The sequence below is a fragment of the Megalopta genalis genome, chromosome 13 (genome assembly GCF_051020955.1).
Source record: "Megalopta genalis isolate 19385.01 chromosome 13, iyMegGena1_principal, whole genome shotgun sequence".
NCBI classification, from domain to species: domain Eukaryota; kingdom Metazoa; phylum Arthropoda; class Insecta; order Hymenoptera; family Halictidae; genus Megalopta; species Megalopta genalis.
Window position 1 is genome coordinate 6203408 of NC_135025.1, and position 24269 is coordinate 6227676.

Genomic DNA, 24269 nt, shown 5'->3' on the forward strand with positions numbered 1-24269 from the left:
ACATACATACATACTGCTGTACACTAACATCATTTCATATATTGAACAGCTGACAGTTGTATGTAGCTGAACTCGCGGAACGATGAAACTTGAAACGCGAAAACACTGAATCTTGTTTCAGATATTTTGTTGTCGTGACAACTCAGCGGGAGATTTTTACATTATACGTATGTACTCTGAATTCACATAACCAAATAATATTCTATTACATTTCAGCATTTTTATCAAAATATATACGTACATATCATTTTTTTATTATATTTATACCATGTTTATTTCAGGTTTATGAAGTTAATATTTGATTACATAAAACTTCAAGTATTTGTCATTTAGTACAATTTATTTTAACACAACAATAACCTGTGAATAAGTATAATAAAACTAAATAGTTAATTTTACAGTCTAGTATAGAATTATTTTTACTATAATCATACACGATGTATTTAAACTTCTAATTACGATTTAAACGCACTGATATAAAAATAAGCTTAAATATAAAAGATTGTTTATTTTTCATAATAAGGTCCATGTACCGACGACTATCTACATATGTACTGTATACATATATACATATGTATGGTAGTTGTACATACTTGCGTACATGTATATGGTTTCGCGATCTTGTCGGCCTTGTGGATAGTGATATGAGAGCTTTCAGTATCTACTGTGTTCAGTAGTTCCGCGACACCCGTAACGAGAGTGTTAAAGATGAATAAGTAAATTATTTAAAATGAAACAAAAAAAGATATTGTTATTTAGTTGAAACTTTATGGATATAAGTTATCTGTACAGGTTTTGACGTAAACAAATACCACCGAATAGTTGTTAAATTAATAAATATTTTATTTTAATACTCAAACTGATGGGTGAAATTGACATCTTGTGTAGTAAAATTTGTTGATCTTCCGAAAATCGACATGGATACATCTAGTTTTCCTCAACTTTTTGCGGCAATAAAAAATTTTTTACAAGTTCAACGCATTAAAGAGTAAGATATAATAACAAATAGTAAATAACAAACATTTCATTTGCTCATCTTTGATTGTATATTAACTTGCTTGACTGATTTAGTTATGATAACAATGGCTGTCTAAATTAACATACAAATTTTTTGAATTATTGTTCAATAACATTTAATCTTTGCATGGTATTTACATTTGTAGTTATGAACTATAATCTATATTTCACTTTCAACATTGTAAAGTGCTCTATCAAATAACATTGAATTTTCGGTGCAGCATGTTATCTTTCATTTGATTACTTTTGTATATCTGTATGAAACCTTAAAAGTTAAGTCCCTTATCCAATTTAACAAGCTAAATACCTCTTCAAAATACATACTTATGCAATAAACTTAAAACTATGCATTACTTGTTGTATCTATCTTTATTTGAATTATATTTATATGAATTTCTTGTGTATGTATCTTTCAATTTTGTCTTATTTATTAGTAGAATTAAAAGATTGCATGTATTTGGGTATTTTAATTGGGTGTATTTAAATGGAATGCATATTGGTGTTTTACTTATAACTGGAGAAGTGTGTGGGTAATCTCATCAAATAATATTATCCATGGAACATCCAAGTTATATGGACATTGAACTATTCAATATTTACACTATTTTGGAACATATGGAATGTTATCAACGAATGTAAATTAACAAGTAGGTATTGTACGCATGTGCATATAAAAGTTTCTGTAAAGTTTAATCTAAGATCTAATGTATGTGTATGTAATTTAGGAAATATAATTCCATTTTAGATATTTATTATTTTGTTACACGTTTACAAATACGTATATGTCAAAAACTAAGAGAAAATAAATAAAAGTTACAAAGAACTCTATAAATATGTTAACAATGAGTGACATACTATGTTTTTAAAAGAATAGATTTGCCATATTATATGGTAAATTATCATAAAACATAAACATACTTTTTGTTGAATCTATTACCAAATTTCTCTCATAACTTGCTTCAGTTTATTTCATTAATGTATTATGACATATACAGACACTATTTTTTATTATCTATAGTTATTACAATAATGTTATTTACCATAGTGAATGGCTCTTTTCTAGATTTCTCATAATTTTTTTGATTTGTTTAAAAAGAATTATCTTTTACATTTATAGCGTTTCATGTACTTACACATTTGTAATTGCAATTTAGTTTCTAATACTTTATGAATAAAATTATTTTCTTAAACTAAATTTTATTTTATAAACTGTAATTTAGCAATACTTTGATTAATTTAAACATATTAGTCTGTAGTTTGATTTAAATTAATTGAAAAAATTTGTCAATCAAGACAAATGGGAATGTGTATATCCACCACAACTAATTGTAAAAGATGTTTGTAAATGTCACTCATTGAAAAATCTTTTTCATGTTACTTAAATATCTTATTTGAAGAGAATGATATTACTACATTTAAGTATGTTGTATTAATATATCAATTATTGTACTCAATAAGTGAGTACAGTAAAATGATCTGATGGTCAATGTGTCATATAATTACAACATTTTTTGCGATTGGTTTATATTTTATTTTCTTTCTTTATAAAAAATGTAACTGCAACATTTTGTACCACTATAAAAGTTGAAGAACATGATTTTATATAAATTCGTAATAAAAAATATTTTTACTAATCAGAGTATTTATAATAATTTAAGCATTTAATAAATAAGTTTTGATTTACTTACTGTAACTTCTTAAAAAAAATATAGATGATCATAGCACCATGTGTTAGCTTACGTCAACACAACTGAATATTTTCTTATTTTTCTAATATTGAATAGCTGTACTTATTTCTGTGTATTTTATGCTGTTTATACATTGGGTTAGTGATTTAATACTTACTATGTCACAATTTCTGACATATTAAACTTTCATGATTTTTATTTTAAAACTTCGAAGCTCTTCTACAGAAGATCATGGTTAGTATTAAATTTCAAGTTTATAAAGTTTAAATTACTTCTGTGCGTTGTTAATGTAATATCTAGTATTCCTCAATTATTTCATATGTAGACATTTTCTTTATTGACATCACATATACTAAAAATTTTCAATTAAGCCACGTATACGGGGGTGTTAATATCAGTAAAATACATATGTCCATACTTCTCATGTTTTCTCAAATATGTTATTAACCCTTTGCACTTGAAGCTATTTAGTAATGTCAAAATTATTTTGGATAATGGTATTGTAATTTTTAATAGCATCTTTGAATTGCCATTCAAGAGAGAGTTCAAAGAGTTAAATATGTACTAAAAATTCAGATCTATGAGATTGTATAAAAATATACTTTTAAAAAATGTAACTGCAGTATAATAGTCTAGATTTTATTCTAGCTAACTGAGTAGTGGTCTATTTATAATTTCAGTATATTTATTGATTTAGTAATTATAATATTTTTAATAATATTAAATAAACTAATATACATTAGTTTATATCATTTAATTTATAGGTAATTCTTGAGAAATTGATTTGACCAATATTTTGAATCTAGAAAGAAATATTAAAGATAAGTTGTACACAATAATATTCATATGTCTTTACAGAATAGAATGGATGAATCCTCGAGCATGTATAAATGAAGCATACAATCCTACAACCATAGAGCATGTAGCAAATGTGGCTACTCATGGAATATGGATTGTACCATCTGTTATGGGATGTTTAGAACTTATCCGTCGATCTATAACATTGACACAATTTGTATCAGCTTATGTTTATGGTACATCTTTAATTCTTGTTTTTGCAGTATCAACTTTTTTTCATAGTGTGCATTACTGCAATTATAACAGGTACAAAAAAGTCATACAATGTAATTATTATATAAACAGAAGTGCTACAGTAAGTTATATTGCAGGCGACTTAAAGATGCGCTACACCGTTGTGATCGTGCTATGATTTACATTTTTATTGCTGCTAGTTATTTTCCTTGGTTGAATGTAGACCATTTCCCTCATGATGAACTGTTGTTTACAATGCGTTATGCTATTTGGATTATGGCAATAATAGGAATACTTTATCAACAGATCTTCCATGAACGATATAAAATGTTAGAAACAGTTTTTTATTTAATTATAGGAGTTGGTCCTAGCATTGCAATTATTAATGTTGTAAGTACATAATGATAAATATTTACAAAATGAAATAGTTATAAATTATTGAAAGTCTGTATTTAATGATTGCAGTATAATTACTATAACATTACTGAGCTAAAAATGGGAGGACTTATCTATGTTACTGGCCTGGTATTTTTTAAATCTGATGGTCTCATACCCTGTGCGCATGCTATTTGGCACCTTTTTGTTGCTGCAGCAGCTGGATTTCATTATTATGCAATATTGTGTCATGTTTTCCCTACAACTGGTTCTCCAGATATTTATGTAGCAGCAGGTGTACCATCTTTACCTGAGTTAATGAATTCTCATATTGATGAATTATGAAAATGCAAAACAAAATATTATTCTTCTATAAATTGAAAACCTGGAAAATTAGGATCTTTAGGGTACAAATTTTATTGAAGATTGTATTTTGATTGCTGTGTCCAAAGGACTTTCTTTTAAGAATTAGATTCAATTGATAGGTACTTTTATGAATAGCAATTTGTGTAAGTGTACATGTATATTAAGAATGTGTACCATATTCACGAGAAGATGACACAGAGAAATTCCATCTATTTACCATATACAGATTATACCTAAGAGTAGAGTCCCCTGCATCCCACTGTCAACATCTGTGCCATTTTCTCGGGGACAAGCAGTACATACAGTTTTCCCTTGTTGGCATTCCATGATTCAGGCAAGTCAATAAATTGCTATCGAATAATAATAAACACTAATTCCTATTGGTTGGCAACTTGGATATATTGCTAGATGAGAGACAAAGAGAAGAACTACTGGATACGATCTAAGACAGTGATGATAACAAGATGTTAAAGGAAAATTGTTCAGTATTTTTTCTGCAACGTCGCGCGACTCGAGAGAATGTAAGATGCTTAGAATAGTGAAAGTCATTTTGCCTTTGCTCCAATTGACTGATTTTTCGCTGTCACTTTGCGATTCGCAATGATTCTATCATAAGATATTTTGGCAGAATTGGAAAAGCCACGTTACAGAGGGAATACTGTAGTTTCTGTGCAATATGTAAATATACTTGGAAAGTAATTATGATAAGTACCTGAATTAGAGAATGAAAATTACATTCACAAATTGTGGATGTTTATTAAAATGTTACTAAAGATGTTAGTAAATTTGAATTGTGGTATATATTTATATATTTAAAAAATTGACAGCATGGATTTAAATTAGTATGAAAAGGCAGCACTATTTAGCAGTGCTTAACTATTAAAACATATATACCATATGTGTATTAATACAAGTACCAGTGTATAACAATTATTTTATAGAAAACCTCCAATAAGTTTTTTAGTATTCTATGACTTTTTGTATGCAAATATATATGTATTATTGTAAACTAGTAAATATTCAATCTGTAAAACAAAAAGTAAGTAGCAAGCTAAATTGACTGATTACATTGGACTACTAATAAAGTTTATATTATTCTTGTACTTGCAAGTATACTGTGCCAAATTTTGTATTTAGATGAAGATTATACAATTTCTATACAGTGCAGAAAGGAGATAATAAATGTTTTTATAGTAATACCCATTTTTAATTTCATAAGAGGACTATAACTGCAGCTACTTATTTTTGACACTTATACATATATAATAAAATGTAATAGTCAGGTAATTGTATCAGAATTAATATAAAGACGATATTCAAAGTATTAGTATCTCCTTATTTTCTCTATACATGTTTCACATAATAATATTCTTAGTACATATAATTTCCTTGTACATTAAAAGTAGATTATAAATATTGTAAATGAATACAAATATTGCTAGACAATTTAGTACATCATAGACTTTGTTTTATGTTTATATTGCATGCGTATCTGGACGACTAATATTCAACCATACACATAAGTATGAGTAGCTTAGTCTCTGAATATGCTTTCAGAACAACTATAGTCTAACGATTGCAATATGTACATATGTATACTAACGGTTCAGACAATAATACAACCGATCAACGGAAATACTATAACAAATTTTCATTTATTTTGTCTCTCTACAATCTATACAATAAATTTTATTTTCTGCAATAATATATGTGCATTGCATACATGTTTTCTGTGTATATTATAATATTTCTTGCATTCATTATCATTTCTGATAGAAGTATATAGCATTTTATACTTCTTTCTATGACATTTATAATGTCATGTAAAAAAAGAAAGCTTGTTTCGTTGTTTTAAAATATATATAAGTAAGTACTAGTTCTTTTGTAAATATTTGATGAAACTAAAGAAATCTAGAAATAATAAAAGATTAAATCAGGCACGAAATTGTAAAACATGCTCTGACATGTTCGATTGCTCACGAATCAAAGAACGAGTCGTGAATCGCGGTCGAATAATGTGAGCAGCAACAAGTAGCAATGTGACCGTTTGCCTGCAACATAGGGGCGTCCCTCGCGTCCGCACCTTTCCCTGACTAATCAACAAATTGAATGAAACCGAGGTAGACTGATAGAGTAGCGACCACCATTGCCGTGAATTACGGTAATTATTTTATTATGAATTTAAAAACTATAGAGTGTCAAGTTAACAAGAATTCAAACATTTACGATTTAATCGTTCAGCCAAACTTGTTGACTCGACGCTCCGTAGTTTTCAAAAAATTAATTTAATTTAAATTAATTAAAATGGCAATTATTGTGCGAAAAATTTAAATCGAAATTAAAACCGCACCAGCTCATGGACCGATCCAGTACATGGACATTGAAACGCACGTCTTTGGATTTTTGTAGACTCGTAGAAGTCGATGCACAAACTTGTTGAGCTATTAAGATCAAAAGTTTGGGGCATACTTTTTTTTTTTTAATCACAATTCGGGCAGTATGACAAATATGAAGATGAAACAATCGGTACTATATGTCCATGAAAGATAAAAGTTTAATTTTAAAAATATTACACAGTGCGAGGCACCACTTCTTAAATTGTTATGCGATTATGAAGATTACCTTGACATTTTGCCTATAACTATTTTATTCCGCAGATATTTATATTTATGAATATATATATAATATATTTATATTAATATATTATATATATATATATATATATATATATATATATATATAATATATTTATATTAATATATTATATTATATTATATTATATTAATATATTTATATTAGTGAACAGCATGGTAATGACGGAGCAGCTGATAATTATGGATTAACGCGTCAAATATATGGAAACACAGTGAGAAACAATGAGAGACTGCTATATCCAGAAGAAATTCCACAGCGACGCGTATTTCAACCATTGGATCTGCAATTTGACGATCAAGAGTTGAAATTGGTATCAGAATTAATATTAATACGTCGACCCTGCATCAATGTAAAGGAGATGAAGTTATTGCACTGGCTCGTGTATTCCTATTAATAAGCTCACGGAATACATATATCGTAGTTACTGCTCAACGAGTGGGAATCTGACTCGACAAATAATTCGCAGGGGTCCGTGACCTTGTTGAATTTGACACGTGTAAGCTCTGTGTTTGAACAATTACATTGATCGATAGCATTTTTACCGTTCAATGTGTAAAAGTTACAACACGATCTACGTTTCCTGGAACGTTTACTGTTCTCGGATAAAAAAACAATTCTTCAAGCAATAATATCTTGAATCGACCAAATACCAAAATTTGGGCTTACAGAGATCACCATGCAATGATGGAAAGATTCAATCGAAGACGTTCCACCTCCAACGTGTCAACTGGAATCATTGGGAACAATATTATATTATATATAAATAATATAATATATAATATAATAAAATATATATATATATATATATACAGGTCATGTCATAAAGCAAAAATATAGCGTTCTATTTAAAAAAAACGCAAGACGAACTTGGCACAACTTTGATAAAGGGACGGATGGATTACTACAGACAGATTATATTAACAATAAAATAGGAAACATATAAGTATGGCAAATTAACAGATATATATAAGGTGGTAACAAAAGTAAGACAAACATGCAGAAAGATATTTTTTTCATTGGAGGTTCCGTTTTCGAGAAAAATTAGATTGATTCCTATTTATGTAATAGTGTTAAAGTGGCGTGTCGAGCCATGACATACCAATTCTATTTCTTGTCATGCCACGAGCCACACGAACTTGAAGTATCTTCCAACTCGTTTTCTTGAAAACGCAAATATTCTTTTCTTATGACTATACCTGTACCAACAGTTCGTAACCGTTTCACCGATATTAATTTGTTGAATTCTTCAAAATAGCACAATTCCATATTTTTGGAATCTTTTCTCTATCGAAAGATTTCGGCCGACGTTTATCAGCAGAGTCGAGCAGACTATATTTTAAATAACGAATACACACCAAATATTTATCCGGCAATTGAAACTTTTTTCCAGTTTCCAATAGTCACTATGCGACCATTATAGAGAGCTTCGCTTCTCAACGAAGAATCCGGAAGCCGAATCGTTCTGTTGCCCTCAATTCTCAAAAAACACGAGCTTCTACGAAACCTCAGAGTTCTCGAGAAAAATCAGCTACTGCGTGAAAAGTAAAACCGACAGGAAGTTCTAATCGGTCTTGGAAGATAGATGAGAGTTTCCCGAACATATCGGCGTACAACTTGTTAATTGTTTCTGCTCCTGAATGGTCATAAACTAACGTCGAAGTTTAGAAAAGTGTCGACGCGCGTAGTTTCTCCGCGATATTTTCGTATTTCTGACGAGAAGTTCTTCGTCCGGCGCGGAGACTTTACCCAGGATCGGATTCCGTTGACATCTCCGAGGAAGAAACTGCCCGGTAAAAGTGTCGGAACGATTTGCATTTCAAATAGACCGAGAGAATATTCGTCGATTCGACAGGGCCGAGAAGCGTGGAATGCAAATGAACGCGCGTCATCATGCTTTAAAGTTTACGCAGTTGAAACCAGTCTTTTATGTTTTGGTTCACATCCGGGCATCAAGGATGTCTGAGGTATTATGGATATATTTGATATTCAAAATGGTCGTTGAAATGAATTATATAGCGAAGATGATACAAAAGCGTTGCTCGTCGAGACCGTTCAAACTATAAGCTCACAGGCAGAGACAATTTGACCGCTCGTAAGGTCACACGTTTTGCCACCCATTTCTCTTTATATTGGCGGGATTTCACATTATATTCCGATAGGTATATAATATATAGTATAATATAGTATAATATATAATATATATAATATATATAGTATAATATAGTATAATATATAATATATAATATATATAGTATAATATAGTATAATATATAATATATAATATATATAGTATAATATAGTATAATATATAATATATATAGTATAATATACTATATGTAGTATATTATATACGATCGTTATATCGATCGTAAGCCACAATAATTACGTGCGCGGTTTTATTGTCGAGAAATTCATGCGAACGTTGACGCTGTTAGGCTCCAGGCTATTTACAGCTGTAACCACCGATAATAAATGTCGCGACATTAATCGATGCCGATTCTTAATGTTTTATTTATGACCCTACTTGTCTCGTAACCGAGTTAATCGAACACCCGTCTAACTATTGCAATATAAGCATGCACATGTACAATTCATATAGCAACGGAGAAAGATGTCCGTACAGTGAACGTACGCAGGCTGATGCTGTATTCTCATTGTTATCTGTTTCAAGCATTTTCACTTTTCTTCGAGCCACGTTTTTCATTTTCCGGCCTTGGAATTTCATTCTTCTAGAGTTCAGAGCATATCGTACACTGCTAGGCAGTATTTGCAATTAATTTAGTAACATTTAAATCGACGGATCTCACGAACTGCTCGGAAATATCTGCACTTCTCTGCGTTCTCGAGATTAGCTTTAATAATTTTATTTCACGCAAAACTGCGTTATCGCGCGAAGAAATAAACTTCTTGATTTGGCTGCAACAGATGCATAGATTGATCAATTTTTGTAGACGATGACTACGTTCACATCAATTTCGTATCTAGTATTTCGTCATGGTACCCTATGACCTCGTACATCGGGATATCGTAAGCTCCAATCTCATTTGAATTGCAGCACCTGTTTATGTTGCTTAAATTCGGGTGGCGTCCAAACGTTAAATGTAAACGAGTTTGATATCGTCCCTAGATCTCCAGAATCTCTTCCAGTTAAATAGTTGTAATGAATTCTAACTGTACTTTGGAGCACGGTGTTGGCCGCTAAACTGAAAGTATCAGATTATATAGCCACTCGTCTGCGACCTTATCCGTCTCGTTTCCTCGTTCATTTTTCGCATCTTCATTGTCGCGTTACATTCACACGTGACTTACTCATCAAATACAGAGCAGGCGATGGAGCAATGACCACGCAATATGTATATGTGAACGTGTGCTCGTAACGAATACTGAAAGAAGTTGCGAAATAACGAAAATCATTAACTAATCGTCAGTCTCGAACGGCGAGACTCGGGCCAATTTGGACTCGGAATTGAAAGATTGTTATTCGAATATGTTTCTGGCAATTAATTGAAATGTTCACACATTCCTCTAAGGTCTGTAGAGAAACTATTTTCCAACAATTAGTTCCTCTACAGACCTTAGAGAAATATGTGAACATTTAAATTAATTGTCAGAAACATATTCGAATAACAATCTTTTAATTCCGAGTCCAAATTATATAATTATATATAATTATGTAGCTTGCCCTAAGCGTACTCTATTATCTTTGTCAAAAAGGACTGCTGCTCGTGCGTTGAATATCTTTCTACAAGAAATATGATTTCGGAGAATATATAGCATGATCGTTCGTATATGACAGCGGTCGTTTGCGAAACAAAATTATCCGTTGATTATTAATTTGCTGTATTAAGAAAAATGTAAATACATATATTCTTGTGACGTAACATCTTAGATTGTAGAATATAGAAATGACTGTGAACAGATCCGAGTCGAATTACATGGGTAACCGAGACACGATATAGTTTCAGTTACATGATTAAATGTAATACATATATGTGTATATATATATACATGTATATAAATATAAATTTAAATTACTAGCCCAGTTGCGCCAGTGCTGCTCGAGAAAGAGCATGACATGTTCATCAGCGATTTTTGTTCCTGATATACTGAACCACTTTCTCGATCATTTTTTCTATATTTTTCTGATTATATATGATACATATATTTGTTATATATTAGAACATTTATTTATAGTTTTTTATTCACAGAAATGAAGATATAACTTAAGAAAAAACAGTTTCGATACATCTATTGTGAACTGTTTCTACAGCTCAAAAATCTGTATCTTGAAAATCTGGAAGACTGCTTTCTCAGGACTAACATAAGCAAAACATAATGTTCGAGTATTAACTAAGAACCATAAATAAGCATGACCGAAGTTTAATCCGCGGTCACGTTTACTGGATAAAAAAGAAGAAACGGAGAGACATCGTTCTGAGCGTCGGAAGAGATTCGATTTGAATGGTCCTAATGAACGGACCTATTATTTTTACGATGTAAAGAAAGGAGAACTCCGTTTGACTTGGATCGCATTATGGTATGTGTCAGCGTCGGATAACGTTATCGAAGCTCATGAATAGCGAGAAGTATATTAAATTAATGGCATTCGTATTACAGACGGAGGCTAATTATATTTTGATACGCGATAATGCTGCAACCCACATGGCAAAATCTGTGCAGCATTTTCTTGTTCAATAAACACTAAAGTTTCAACAGGAAACAGTAAGTTCGAGATGCAAACGTTCTCGAAAATATTTGTGCCGACTTTCTGCCAGAACAGATCTATAAGAAAGAAAGGTATGTATAACAATGTATAACAATGCGGAAGATTTAAAAGACAATACAGATCGATGTTCGATTCATTTCAGCCAAAAGTGAAACATAAAAAATTCTAGAGATTTGAAGGGAAAGTCTAAAGAATATTTTGAAGTCACGCACGCAAAATTTGTCAATTTCAGCTTGTGGAAAGATGTGAACGATTACGGTGCAAAGAAGAGTTGCGTGCATCATTGAACCTATGCTTTACATCGCGTGATATTGCTCGCAAAATTGAAGCTATTTAAAAACGTTCGACGCATACTTCTGGCATGTGAGGATATCGTACGATTAAAACTGAAACGTAAACTGACATCCAAATACATATACATTTCGCGAGAATTCACTGCATACGTAGAATCCTACTCGTTTATGTTATGAAAAATAATTTGTGCTTCCTGTGCATACAGTGTTATTGTTTACACAATAAGAATATTTTATTATAATATAATACATTATAAAGAATAATATAATAATATATAATAATAATATAATAATAATATATATTATATTATAATATATTATAAAGAATCATTGCATAACAGTTATTATTTCGATTCGAATGATTTTAGTTATACGTTGAAGTTTTCGATCAGAAAAACGCGAGATGTGCATAAAAAGTTCGCGAAATGATTTTATCTTTCTTAGATCAGTAACGTTGCGGCTATCTCTGCGATTGAAACGGGTAACCGATACTCTTATCCATCGTCAGATCAAGTTTCACGACGGTACGACTCATGGTGTTTATGTGCTGTAACGGCATTATTGCTCTTGTTATTAGCTGATGTCATAAGCGAAATTACTGGATTCGCGAGTTTTCAGCACAGTTTAATACATATATTACAATACTCGATTATCCGTCCTAACTTCCGGAACTCGTAACTCTAACTTCCTAACTTCTTCTCTCTCATTCGATTCTTCAAAATAAGTAAATTCAACCGGGTGCTTTATTTTGAAGATACGAACACGATAAAACATGAAGTGAGAAAGATGTCAAAGAGCATTTCAAATAAGGAATTGTATACTATGAAAATAATGTTAGATTAAGTGTACAAATATTTAATATATTTCTTTTTTATTTAATATTTATTTTTTTTATTTAATATATGTAATTTATCTACATATGTAGATAAAATGAAAATACGTATGTAATGCAGTAGTTCACTGCAAGAAAATGTTGATTCACTAATATTCTTATTTCAAAATCAAAATGTAATGTAGAAAATAATCGAAACGCAGAATTTGATTTTTACTATAAAAAGGTAAACTGTGTCTTGTGAAATAGAAATATTTTGTTTACTTAAAGCATACACATATACCTAGAGGCAGTATGTATCTATCTATTTCTCTGCTGAGTATGAAACCACTTCGTAGAAAGAGATAGATTCAAATTCAGTACGATCTGTCTCTTTTTACTGAATACGTATTGGTTGAAGTTTCCCCCTCTCATTTTATTCAGGTCCCAGGCCTATAGCGCTATTATAGATTTATATATTTATTTTATTATTTCTATGAATTATACATAGAAATGTTCGACCATGTCCAGACATCATACAAATTCGTAAAATAATTGAAAATAATTTTAGGAATTTATATAGTTCTAGAAAAAGCATATATTCTACATTAATTGAGACAATTTTAAATAAAATTTCGAATTCATTGCTGCCTATACGGTACACAAAAGATATAAAACAACATAGTATAAATTATTAAAAAAATTAATTAATATGTATATGCGAATTCGAATGAGTCACTTTGAACGGGAAAGGAGTTCATCGATAAAAAGCGTAAGAAGGAGATTGACACGTACTATAATTAACTGTAATCAATAAAAAATTATATATATATGTACTTGAGTAATTATGTGTTTATTACTTTATCCAATTATTTTCCCAAGTAATCTACTCATTGTTTTATTAAATGATAAGAATTACAATCAATAATAAATACCTTTATCAGTAAAATAAAACAAAAGACGTTATTACTATTGGGTGTACCTTATTTAAAAAATCTTGACCTGGATTTGAATCTATTTCTTTCCATGAAGTGGTTTCATAGGTTTCATAATCACTAATACATAGTATAGATACTGCCTCCAGGTATATGTACATATATGCTCTAAGATGTCATATATCTTATGTTTAAGAAATACACTGGTACCCGGGCAATTTTTGTCTATGTACATACTCAGGTATTTCATGGGTAACCCGAGCACCCGAGTATTTGATACACAATCTCATTCAATTAACATACACGATTAGATTATACTTTACTACAAAATGCGATTACTTGTTTAACTATACACATTGAATGAGAAGAATACGTGAAACTGTTAAATATAAGTCTACTTTATTTATTATTTTCTGTTATTTTTATGTATTATAAATTAAAATTCTGTCCATTTATTTGAAAATAATGATCAGGAACGTTTATCTCAAAGCCTTAGGTGTTATTCCTAATACTAAATTTGTTTCAAGATGCAATGTAAAAATTTTGAAATGTTCCTTTAGTCAAAACGTATCTTGTAAAAATATTACATTTTTGAAGGAACAATTAGAGGAAGTTTTTAAATTTAAAAATAGTAAAATCAGTAACTGGATTATTGAGGTTAGTTTTAACCACAAGGTATTACTATTTCATACTGTGCAACCCAGGAATCCCAGGCCATCTATACTATAACTTTGTATTTTCCTATATCATATCTATCATGTTTTGTTAAAAATTATATAAATTATTATATATTTAAAACATAACAACATATTGTGGAAACTCTTTCTCCTTTATAGTTTCCACGAAAATTTTCAGTCACTTTGGAGTTTTTTGACATTCGAGTTACTATATCTTAAATAGTTTATCTGCGTCTTGTAATTCACTTTTCTATTAAAAAGTTACTTCAATTGTATACAAAAGTATTTTGTCCCACTGTATTTTTAATAAATAAAAAACCAATATTTCTCCCTGACTACCTCTAGTATAGTATTTGTATTATTCACATAAATTTATAAAAAAATGAAAACCACATATGATAATCAAAATCTTTTCTATAGTATTATATACTATTATAATATTAAATTAAATATATCTTAGTATGTAGTAGAATTAATAATGTATTCTAATAATACTGATTAGCAATAATATGATTCTATTATTTTTACATTGATTTTATTATTATTTATATTACATTATTGCAAAAATTCAATATATCATATTGATAGAATTCGCAATTAACTGAATTTCCAACATTAGTTTATATAAAAACAGAATCTTATTGCAGAACACTACACTGTATCTTGTATTGGCATTTCAGAAACATGTTACATATTAAATTCAAACTTTTTTTTAGAGTAAAGCCCGTACATTCTGTAGAGGATACTATGAAAGTGAAAAGGAAGATAGGCAAAAGCTTCTATATATATTGGCATCTGAGTATGCTGTTCAACATAATAATGTATATAACATGGCAAAGAAATTGGTTTCTGAAGAGGTTTGTATATTTTTTGTAACTATAATTTGTGTTTCCTAGATTATATATCATATTGCACTGTTTAATAATAATAAGTATTTTTTTTATTTCAGCCTAATAATGAAACACGAACACTTTCATATGAAAGAAATTTAAAAAATATGCTCATACCAAATTATCAATGGCTTTTTATTATTATTGGGAGACTGGAAAATGGTGTAAAATTTCTTGTTGATTTAAGAACAGATATTTTAGTAAGCAATTTAACACGATACAAATTATTGATTAATTATATTGATTAAATTAGAAATTTTCAAATCACTATCGTTCAGAAAAGAATAATTGAAAAAAGGTATTTCGTTATGTATAGGATGTGCCATCTAATTTTATCACCTGAAAATCTTTTGCTTCCATTAAAATTATGTAAAATGCACATGTAATATTCATTCATAGATGATAGCCCTTGGGAAGAAACATTCATTTACCTATAACACTTTTTACAAAACTCTAATTGAAACAGTAATGTTTCAAATATACCTTATGTATATTTTTAATAGGAGTTGATGTCAGAACATAAAGAAACAGATGCAAATATCATAATACAGCAATTAAACATTTCACTACGAGATTTGTTATTACTCTGGTTTTCAGTTGGATTTCTACACTTAGAAAGAGTAACTTGGCAAAGTTCGTGCGACATATTGCAAAAGGTAACCATTTTTAATCATCTATCACTAAATAATATTAATAATAAATAATATTAATTATTATTTAAAATTGTATCTATTTTTTATAAGATTTCAGACTATGAAGCAATACATCCTATAAAGAATTGGATAGATTTAAAACAAAGAGTTGGACCTTATAGAAGATGCTATATATTTACACATCGATCTATGCCAAGAGATCCTCTTGTTGTATTGCACACAGCATTATGTGATATAATACCTAGTATGAAATTATAATTATTTTTAGACTGTCATGCAACACATAATGATCAATTTTTTTTATAGTACTTGAGTAGTACTTAATATTATAATAATGTCTGATTAATTAAAGTAAATTTTAACAGATTTGTATACTTTTGAAAACAAAATGCTCATATATTAGTGCAGTTGTTATTTAAAAAAATCTGTATCTAGAAATGAACTTAAATATTATACTGTTCATATTAATACATCATCAATTTATAGATTCTGTAAAAGGTATTGAAGAAGCAAAAGCTAGAATTCTTGGCAGTACAAAAACAGATATTACATTCTTAGAAGAAGACAAATCTAAAATAAAAACAGCAATATTTTATTCGATTACTTCTACACAAATAGGATTACAAGTAAATAAGCCACATAAACATCTACAAATTTAAAGTATGACGTTTTAAAAGAAATATTCTTTTCTTTTATAGGGTATTGAACTGGGCAATTATTTAATAATGGAAGTAGTGCGTCAAATAGTATCTGAATTTCCTAACATATCTAAATTATCTACTTTATCACCAATACCCAATTTTAGTAGTTGGTTACTTGAAAAATTAAAACAGGGTAAATATAATGACCTTTTAACTTCACTTAAAAGAAAGTTTAAAAACATTTTTTATATCAAATGCTCTCTTTTAGATATACATTGTATTTTTACGAACGAAGAATCTAGGTCTATACAAAATGTCCTAAAAGAAGAAAACATAGCCCTTGGATTAAAAAAAGTTTTTAACAATTCACTGTGGATCAGGGATGAAGATTTATGCAATGTTTTAAAACAACCATTAATTCGTGCATGTGCTTGGTACTTGTACAAAGAGAAACGACGGAATTATGCCTTAAATAACGTTGGTATGTTGATTCTAATTGTAACATTTAAACAGGAATGTAATATTAATATTGTATCTTTACTATAGCCAATTTCCATTTGCGTAATGGAGCGGTTATGTGGAGAATAAACTGGTTAGCTGATCCTTCACCGCGTGGTATAACAAATAGTTGTGGTATTATGGTGAACTACAGGTAGTAAAGTTCTAAATTTGACATAATTTACACTATTCCAAACACGGTATATTTTAAGATTTATATTTTGTCAACAGATATTATTTAAATGAAAGTGAAAAAAATAGTCAAAATTATATTGAAAATTATTTCATACATGCATCTAAAAGTGTAATTAATCTCACGATAGAGCACGAAAAATTATGGAATAAATTGTAAAATTATGAAAGAAGAGATTGATTTTAGGAGAAATATTTATATGGTAAGATTACACATTAAAAGAATTACTCATATTAAATGATATTCCAATTAATACTCTAAAATCTAGTTACACCAATATTTATATGTCTCAATATGAAACATGATTAAATTATTAAAATCCAACAAGGGTGTAATTAAAAAAGATATTATTAATATTAAGGTATCAATTAAAAGTTACAAAATATTTCCAAATTTCAGATGGAAATTATACAAATATAGTACTTACAGAAATAGTACTTGAGTTACTAATTGATAAAATTTTGTTTAGTCTTCGAACGTTTACTATTTTTATGTACATTACAAAGATACTAGGTTTCTTCAATCAATATCTGAATATTTCAGATCTATGTTATCTTATATCAGAATTATATACAGAGATCCTATTTGTTACTACCATATACATACATCAGGTCATTTTCCATTTCTAGTTACAAGCAGTTAATTCAAGATTGCTTTCTATTACTCTTCAAATTTTATGTTTTTATTAAAGATTATTACATTTGTTCATTTATACAATAGCTGTTTCCTGTCCAGCTTAAAGACAGCACAATAGTCTGCAAGCAGATCTGAAATGAAAATTTATGTTGTACTATTATACAAATATTGTCCATTTCTATGAAGGATGTTTCGTTGTGAGAGTACATCAGGATCAAATTCAATGCACTAAAATATGAAAAAAATTTTTTACTAATAACTACAATATAAACATTCAAGATGCAATATGACCTTAATGCTGACAATAATTCTTTAGCGTATTAAACAGAGTTGCCAACGAATTCGAACAATTTTTAAAAATAAATTCACTTTAGGCAATTTCTGTAGAACAATTGGTATAACATAAAATAAATTATGAACAGAAGCAAACAGTACAACGTAACACCCTGTTTACAAAGAAAAATTGTATTTTTTTAAGTACCTGTAGTCAAGGCTGGGTTTGGTGAAAGTTTGTGGGAAGATGAGGTCTACTTTCTAGTTTTGTATAATCCAAACGAAATTCCTTTGCTACTTTTCTCCAACTTTGCGCATCAAAATAATAATAAGTACCACGTTCATATGTTGATGTTTTTTCTACATGTCCAAATCCTGGTGCTTGCGTTATCCACACCTTTTCTTCCATATGATATCGCCACTCTCTACTATACCTAAAGCAGTTAGAATCAACAATGTACTTATTAAGGTCGTTGTATAATAACTATTAAGACATTGCATATAATGATAATTGTATATAGTTACAATTCTGCTGCTGCTGCTAATTGCAGAACATCCCCAACATTTGTATAAAACATATAAAATAGTACATCTTCCTTATATCGATTTAATTTAACTGGTGCTAGTTTATCTCTAGAATTAAGAATAATACATAAAGTAAATGATTTTAATTATCATCAATAATTAGTAGCAATAAATAATACCTGATTGCAGCATTAATAAGATATTCTGGCGGCACATGAAAGTCAATATCTTGAGGTCGACATGGTGTTTCAGCCCAAGGACCACCAAAGTTTTGGTAAAGATTTTCTGGTGAGTTGAGATTTAATCCTAATGCTGTTAGGTCTTGGCCTAGTGCCAAAGATACTAAATTGGGATCTGTTTCAGCTGCCCTAATAAATGTTAAAAGCCCAATCATTCCAAACTGATCTTTTACCATACTAGCTGGTATATTGGTTACTTTCCCTATAAAATATAACAATAAATATAGATTTAAAGTATAAGAAGTAGCAAACGTTTTAAAATTAAAGAATATTGTAAGAGTACAACAATAAAGAATAAATGGTACGCTTATTTGTTTGTGTAAATAGTTTTAGTACCATCAGGAGATGTTTGTATGCCCCTTTTAGATGACTGAGACATATCAGATCCATGTGCTCTATTTCCTTGCAATACATCTTGTCCAATTTCAGGACCAAGTCCAACAGGTACATTTTTGTCTCCAGACACGCTTCCACCTGGTGATGGTCCTTCTCTATTTTGTGTCCCTGGTAATGCTGGGAAATCTTCAGAACTCATAGTAAATTCACTCGATTCAGATGTTGGTTGTTTTACCATTCCAACTACAATTCATATAAATACTTATATAACAATAAGTATTTATTGCATAATCATAATTGTTGTTATATTTATGAAATTTTTAAATAATATAGAAATCGAATGTACTTTACAAATCTATAGTTTATAAAATTGAAAACGGTATCTGAAGACAAAATCTCTGTAGCACTTGAGAAGGTATTAAGCAAAAGAGCAAGTATTACATATTTTTCCTGTTTACGATAAATAATTCATTTAAGAAAACTATTTATTAATTTTAAAACAAAAGAATTAAATCGTGAAAGAATCACGTGATATTTAAGCCACCTGATTTACAAGATCGTGTTCGTTTTTTAAATCTTGAATAAATTTTTGTTCAAAGATTAAATCAGTTGTAAATAGAAAAGAACTATACATATTCTATTTTATTTTGAAGATACATTATTCAGAAATCTATATTTAAACTTACAGAAATGCAAGAACTTTTTTAAAAGTACTACTAAAGAATGCTCTTCTAGGTACTATGCCACTAGTTTGAAAATTTCTTTAAGATCTATTACACTTAGTCTCAGTATTTTGGACTGTGAATATTAGGATTAAACATCTTAGCTTAAAACTTCAATTAAAATGTCAGTTTTTATAAGATATTGTAAATACTTGTACTTGCTTAGTACCTCCATTTTTCAAATTTTTATTCTATTTACTACCAATAAATTATTAAAACTAAGAAAAGATCAAAATTTTTGTTTTTTCTTACCATCCATAATAGATATTGTAGCACATAAACAAGAATTTAGGCTATACCTGAGTAAAATATAACTTTACTTTGAAAATAAAATTCATCAAATGAGTTGTAAGATTTTTGTTAAATGCGTGAAAGTATCATTATATTGCATAATTACATTGAATGTTTTTTTGAAATGTGGCAAATGTATTAAAAATTAAAATTAGTCCACATAAACAATTAATAAAACATAGGTAAAATTCATTTACACTTAAGAGAAAGTTCAATTAAAATCAATACAAACAGAAATTTAAACTGATTGAAATTCAGTTTCCAGGGCATTTGTCTGTTACGTATGTAACTTCATAGTCCATAAATACTAAAATAGCATGTGTTTTAAAACTTGAAAAATTATTGATACATACCATAGGGTTGTTTGCCAGGCATGGGACTAGGTTGTGGCATAGAATCACCCTGTCCTCTGTTTGTTAACGAAGGAAACTCAGACAGATCCAACAATGGAGGAGTACTTGTATCTCCACCTCCTCCACTGCCAAAAACAGAGTGAAAATTATTTATTTGTCCTTGAGATCCGTAATTACGACTTTGTGGTATTCCAAACGTGCCCATGCTACCCATTGGATTTGAAGTTCTATAAATGCGTATAAACTTTTAATTTTTTTCATATGAAATATTTCTATAAATACAGACATATAACAAAATATATTATGACAAAAATTACTACATTAATGTTACAACTGACAAGTTGTTCTATTAATCATAATTAGAAACTAACCCAAGAGCAGGCATTGTACGTCTATCTGTAAAAGCTCTCTGCCCAAACAGACCCCTACTGCCCATAGGAGAGAGCTGTTGTTGTTGAGGTTGATGATTACTTTGTCCACCTGCAGCTCCTGAGGCTCCAATATATACGCTAGTAACTACTACCGCAGAAGTGATTGAATTTGAAGTGCTTGTAGACGAGCCTGAGAACATGCCCGACGTAGGTGTGACATGACCTGTCAGGGTAGACGAATTTAAGCCCCCCCCACCACCCGTACGCGATGTAAGGCTTGTGTTCGCAGTACTGCGTGGCGGCTGCTCAAAGTTCAGGTTGGCCATAGCCTGGTGGCTCCACTACAAAGTACCTGCTGGGGCACACCAACACACTTTTTATGTCAATTACCACACAATCACTTGTTTTTTATTGCATCACTTGTAAGCTGTTCAATTTCATGGAACTGAGGAAAATCCATGACAATAGCTCCTAGTAGCAACCTGCAACGACGAGGCAGAAAACAAAAATTTTGTAAGATGAATGGCGAACAGTTAGCAATTACTTAGAAACCTTAGTATCTCTTTTTTTATATTTGAACAATGTGTGTATTGAAATTTTTACCTCTTTATCGCAGCACCAATGCTTTGGTCATATCAAAATCGTAGACAGGAAATGAGAATGGACCTATTGGCAAGGAAAGATATCATTTCCATGAAAATGTTGTATTGCTTAATTTCATATTGGTTTAGTAACTACTGGTTACTATATATTGGTTTATTAAAATGAACAATTACATTTAATGTACTATAATATGTAATAAAGCAGTTTGTTTATTTTTTCCTTTATTTATATGAGTAAGTAAATGTATACAATGGAATGCATTATATTATTCTAAAAAGAAAAGCTAATTTTAATTACTTATGCTTTATACGTTAATTGTTTATACGAAAGGAAATATTTTTATAGAAATACATAGATAGTATTTATTTACTTGTTTAATCAATATCAAGTAAAGAAACATATATATGATATTATTAAATAACATGATACTCGTATCACATGATTTTTCTTAAAAGCTAACATTCTAGAACATACGCTTGTTAACAAACATACATACTTTCTAAATACTCATAAACTAACCTGAACATTATTCTGGAATGTTTTCATATTTCTAGATAAATCCATAATCACAAAAAAATGAATAAGATATGAAACTAATTTCAACAAGAACAACTTGTTACTGTGATTATACACTGATTATATATGGTAATATGGTAATGTAATGAAAATGATTAATTAAACTTTTTTTGTTATTATAATTAGTACCTCGAAAGTACAATGAAATTTCGGATGTAAAGAAGACTTGGAAATTTCAGAAAACTATCGAACTGAAAATTGGTGATTTTGACATTGTAATGATAGAAATCAGTAACAAGCACAAAGAAAGCAAAGTTTCTAACGTCTACATAATCAAAATATTAAGGATATGATGGCCTAAATTTGATTACCTATATTATTGAATCCGTTGTTAAGTTACTGCATAAAAGAATCCATTAAATTCATAATAAACAAAGTAAATGAGTGTAAAAAAAAACACAAAAACGTCGATGTTGACTTGGAATGAAATCTGATAAGGTAAAAGTTATGTCGAATTATTGGTGGTTTGTATTAGAGAGGATTTTCACGCTGACACGTCCCAAAAAATATACTTTTATGCACATTATAATGCTCTTAACAAATAAACTTCTGTTTTGTCAATCAGTTTCACAAACTTAAACAACACTAGAGACACGAATTTCTGCCATATTAACCAATTCTACGGCGCAATCAAATTAAATACTGAGATATTCAAAATTTCGGATATTGAACAAATTACAAACTGTAAATAATAATAATGATAATTAACTGATGAATTATTTCATTCAAATTAAACTTATATGTTTAATGTTATGTGATAATCAAATAGTTTTTCATTTTGAATTTGACTATCGTATTGTCAATTGTTTTCTCTTAGCAGCTCTTACATTTAGAGAACAATCTTATGTATGTATCTACTATGCACACACGCTGTATCTTAAATTACATTTTATTAACACATAAAATGAAAATATTTATTTGTTGATTCAATTAGCTTGGAAAGCTGTGATTGTAATTTCTAATATAAAATAATTATTCGAAATTTCAATATGATCCAATCCGATGCATAAAATCATAGGGATTATTGGACCACGTATTGCCACATAAAGTTTAACCACGTGTGATGTAAACTTTGTATGTATGTATCCTTTAAAAACATAAATTAAAGACATAGATAATTATTTTCATACGAATGCATTAATAAATTATTATCTTTAATTCGAATTTCAATTATGTTTAATATATACACAAATTCAGTTTACAAATACAAGTGTACAATGTATGTACATCTTAAATATTGTTTCGTTACTCTATCTCAACTTGTAGAGCAAAAATGTTTATTTTCATTCATATTACCTCGAATCTACATGTGTTTAAATTCAAAATCGTATGCATATATACCATTTCTTATTATTCTTACAATTAGCCTACTAGACACATCACGTGTATAGTGCGTGTATAGAAGAGCCAGAGATGAGTGAAGCAAAGATAACTCACTGAAGATAATTGTGACGTATGCGGAATAAAAAGATGACCATTCAAAATGGCTGATACGGCACCAGGTTTCAAATTCAAATCTTTGACGTTATCTACTTAGATGTTATATTCACTATCAATCACCGTGTTATGTGAACGTAATTTTGAATATTTTTAAAAATAACAGTTCGTGCGTGTTATTTCAAAGACTGCAAAGAGAATTGAAATAGTGGTGGGAATATATCTTCCCCACATACGGCCTATGAATATTTCATATTTAATCACTTGAATTTGTTTCCTGAAAATTAAACATATTTGCATACTCATTAATGTCGAATATTAAAACGTCGTATTTAATTCTTTCGAAATTTTAAATATACGAGCATAGCTTATACATCGAGTTCACTATGACGTCATGTAGATAATTCGTCTTGGCATCAAGAAAACTATCTGAAGCCGTATCTAGTGTTACATACAT

At 29.5% G+C, this 24269-nt stretch overlaps 3 protein-coding genes across 10 annotated transcripts; 2 read left to right on the forward strand and 1 right to left on the reverse strand.

The window, feature by feature from the left end:
* Positions 1-27: 27 nt before the first annotated feature.
* On the forward strand, positions 28-5802 carry LOC117224249 (monocyte to macrophage differentiation factor). Of its 5 annotated transcripts, none has more exons than XM_076525880.1 (6): positions 29-167; positions 282-988; positions 1452-1664; positions 3564-3809; positions 3875-4127; positions 4203-5802. In XM_076525880.1, the coding sequence occupies exons 4-6, from the start codon at positions 3574-3576 to the stop codon at positions 4455-4457; spliced, it is 744 nt and encodes a 247-aa protein (XP_076381995.1). In that variant the 5' UTR covers positions 29-167; positions 282-988; positions 1452-1664; positions 3564-3573; the 3' UTR covers positions 4458-5802. The 5 variants fall into 5 exon arrangements, with proteins under 5 accessions (XP_033332939.1, XP_076381995.1, XP_076381996.1 ...); XM_076525881.1 differs by having other exon boundaries at positions 1538-1664; XM_076525882.1 differs by having other exon boundaries at positions 1541-1664.
* A 3586-nt stretch (positions 5803-9388) lies between these two features.
* On the forward strand, positions 9389-19433 carry LOC117224274 (malonyl-CoA decarboxylase, mitochondrial). 4 transcript variants are annotated; one of them, XR_013034657.1, is made up of 14 exons: positions 9389-11670; positions 11751-11930; positions 12002-14139; positions 15292-15432; positions 15525-15665; positions 15969-16121; positions 16209-16362; positions 16605-16744; positions 16817-16952; positions 17028-17240; positions 17306-17411; positions 17489-17652; positions 19074-19172; positions 19248-19433. XR_013034657.1 is itself a non-coding variant. In XM_076525871.1 (13 exons), exons 3-12 carry the CDS (start codon positions 14364-14366, stop codon positions 17607-17609), a joined length of 1497 nt encoding a protein of 498 aa, XP_076381986.1. In that variant the 5' UTR covers positions 9390-11670; positions 11751-11930; positions 12002-14363; the 3' UTR covers positions 17610-17652; positions 19074-19433. The 4 variants fall into 4 exon arrangements, 1 of the variants encoding a protein (XP_076381986.1); XR_013034655.1 differs by having other exon boundaries at positions 9390-11670; positions 12002-14555; XR_013034656.1 differs by having other exon boundaries at positions 9390-11670; positions 12092-14555.
* Positions 18105-23002, reverse strand: Rga (CCR4-NOT transcription complex subunit regena). The gene is made up of 9 exons (XM_076525876.1): positions 22319-23002; positions 21800-21862; positions 21197-21678; positions 20826-21052; positions 19460-19702; positions 19064-19325; positions 18885-18992; positions 18568-18793; positions 18105-18217 (listed from the first exon to the last, which is right to left on the reverse strand). Exons 3-8 carry the CDS (start codon positions 21520-21522, stop codon positions 18574-18576), a joined length of 1386 nt encoding a protein of 461 aa, XP_076381991.1. The 5' UTR covers positions 21523-21678; positions 21800-21862; positions 22319-23002; the 3' UTR covers positions 18105-18217; positions 18568-18573.
* Between the last annotated feature and the right edge of the window lie 1267 nt (positions 23003-24269).

Bases quoted from the DNA above. Each gene is read 5' to 3' on its own strand.
- LOC117224249 (XM_033477047.2), top strand. From the start codon at position 918: ATGGATACATCTAGTTTTCCTCAACTTTTTGCGGCAATAAAAAATTTT. The intron at 3,810-3,874 runs GTACAAAAAAGT...GTTATATTGCAG, and splicing joins CATTACTGCAATTATAACAG to GCGACTTAAAGATGCGCTAC. The intron at 4,128-4,202 runs GTAAGTACATAA...TAATGATTGCAG, and splicing joins GCATTGCAATTATTAATGTT to TATAATTACTATAACATTAC.
- LOC117224274 (XM_076525871.1), top strand. From the start codon at position 14,364: ATGATCAGGAACGTTTATCTCAAAGCCTTAGGTGTTATTCCTAATACT. The intron at 14,556-15,291 runs GTTAGTTTTAAC...ACTTTTTTTTAG, and splicing joins TCAGTAACTGGATTATTGAG to AGTAAAGCCCGTACATTCTG. The intron at 16,953-17,027 runs GTAAATATAATG...GCTCTCTTTTAG, and splicing joins ACTTGAAAAATTAAAACAGG to ATATACATTGTATTTTTACG.
- Rga (XM_076525876.1), bottom strand. From the start codon at position 21,522: ATGGCCAACCTGAACTTTGAGCAGCCGCCACGCAGTACTGCGAACACA. The intron at 18,993-19,063 runs GTATTATTTATT...TCTTAATTCTAG, and splicing joins CTTATTAATGCTGCAATCAG to AGATAAACTAGCACCAGTTA. The intron at 18,794-18,884 runs GTAACTATATAC...TAACTGCTTTAG, and splicing joins TTAGCAGCAGCAGCAGAATT to GTATAGTAGAGAGTGGCGAT.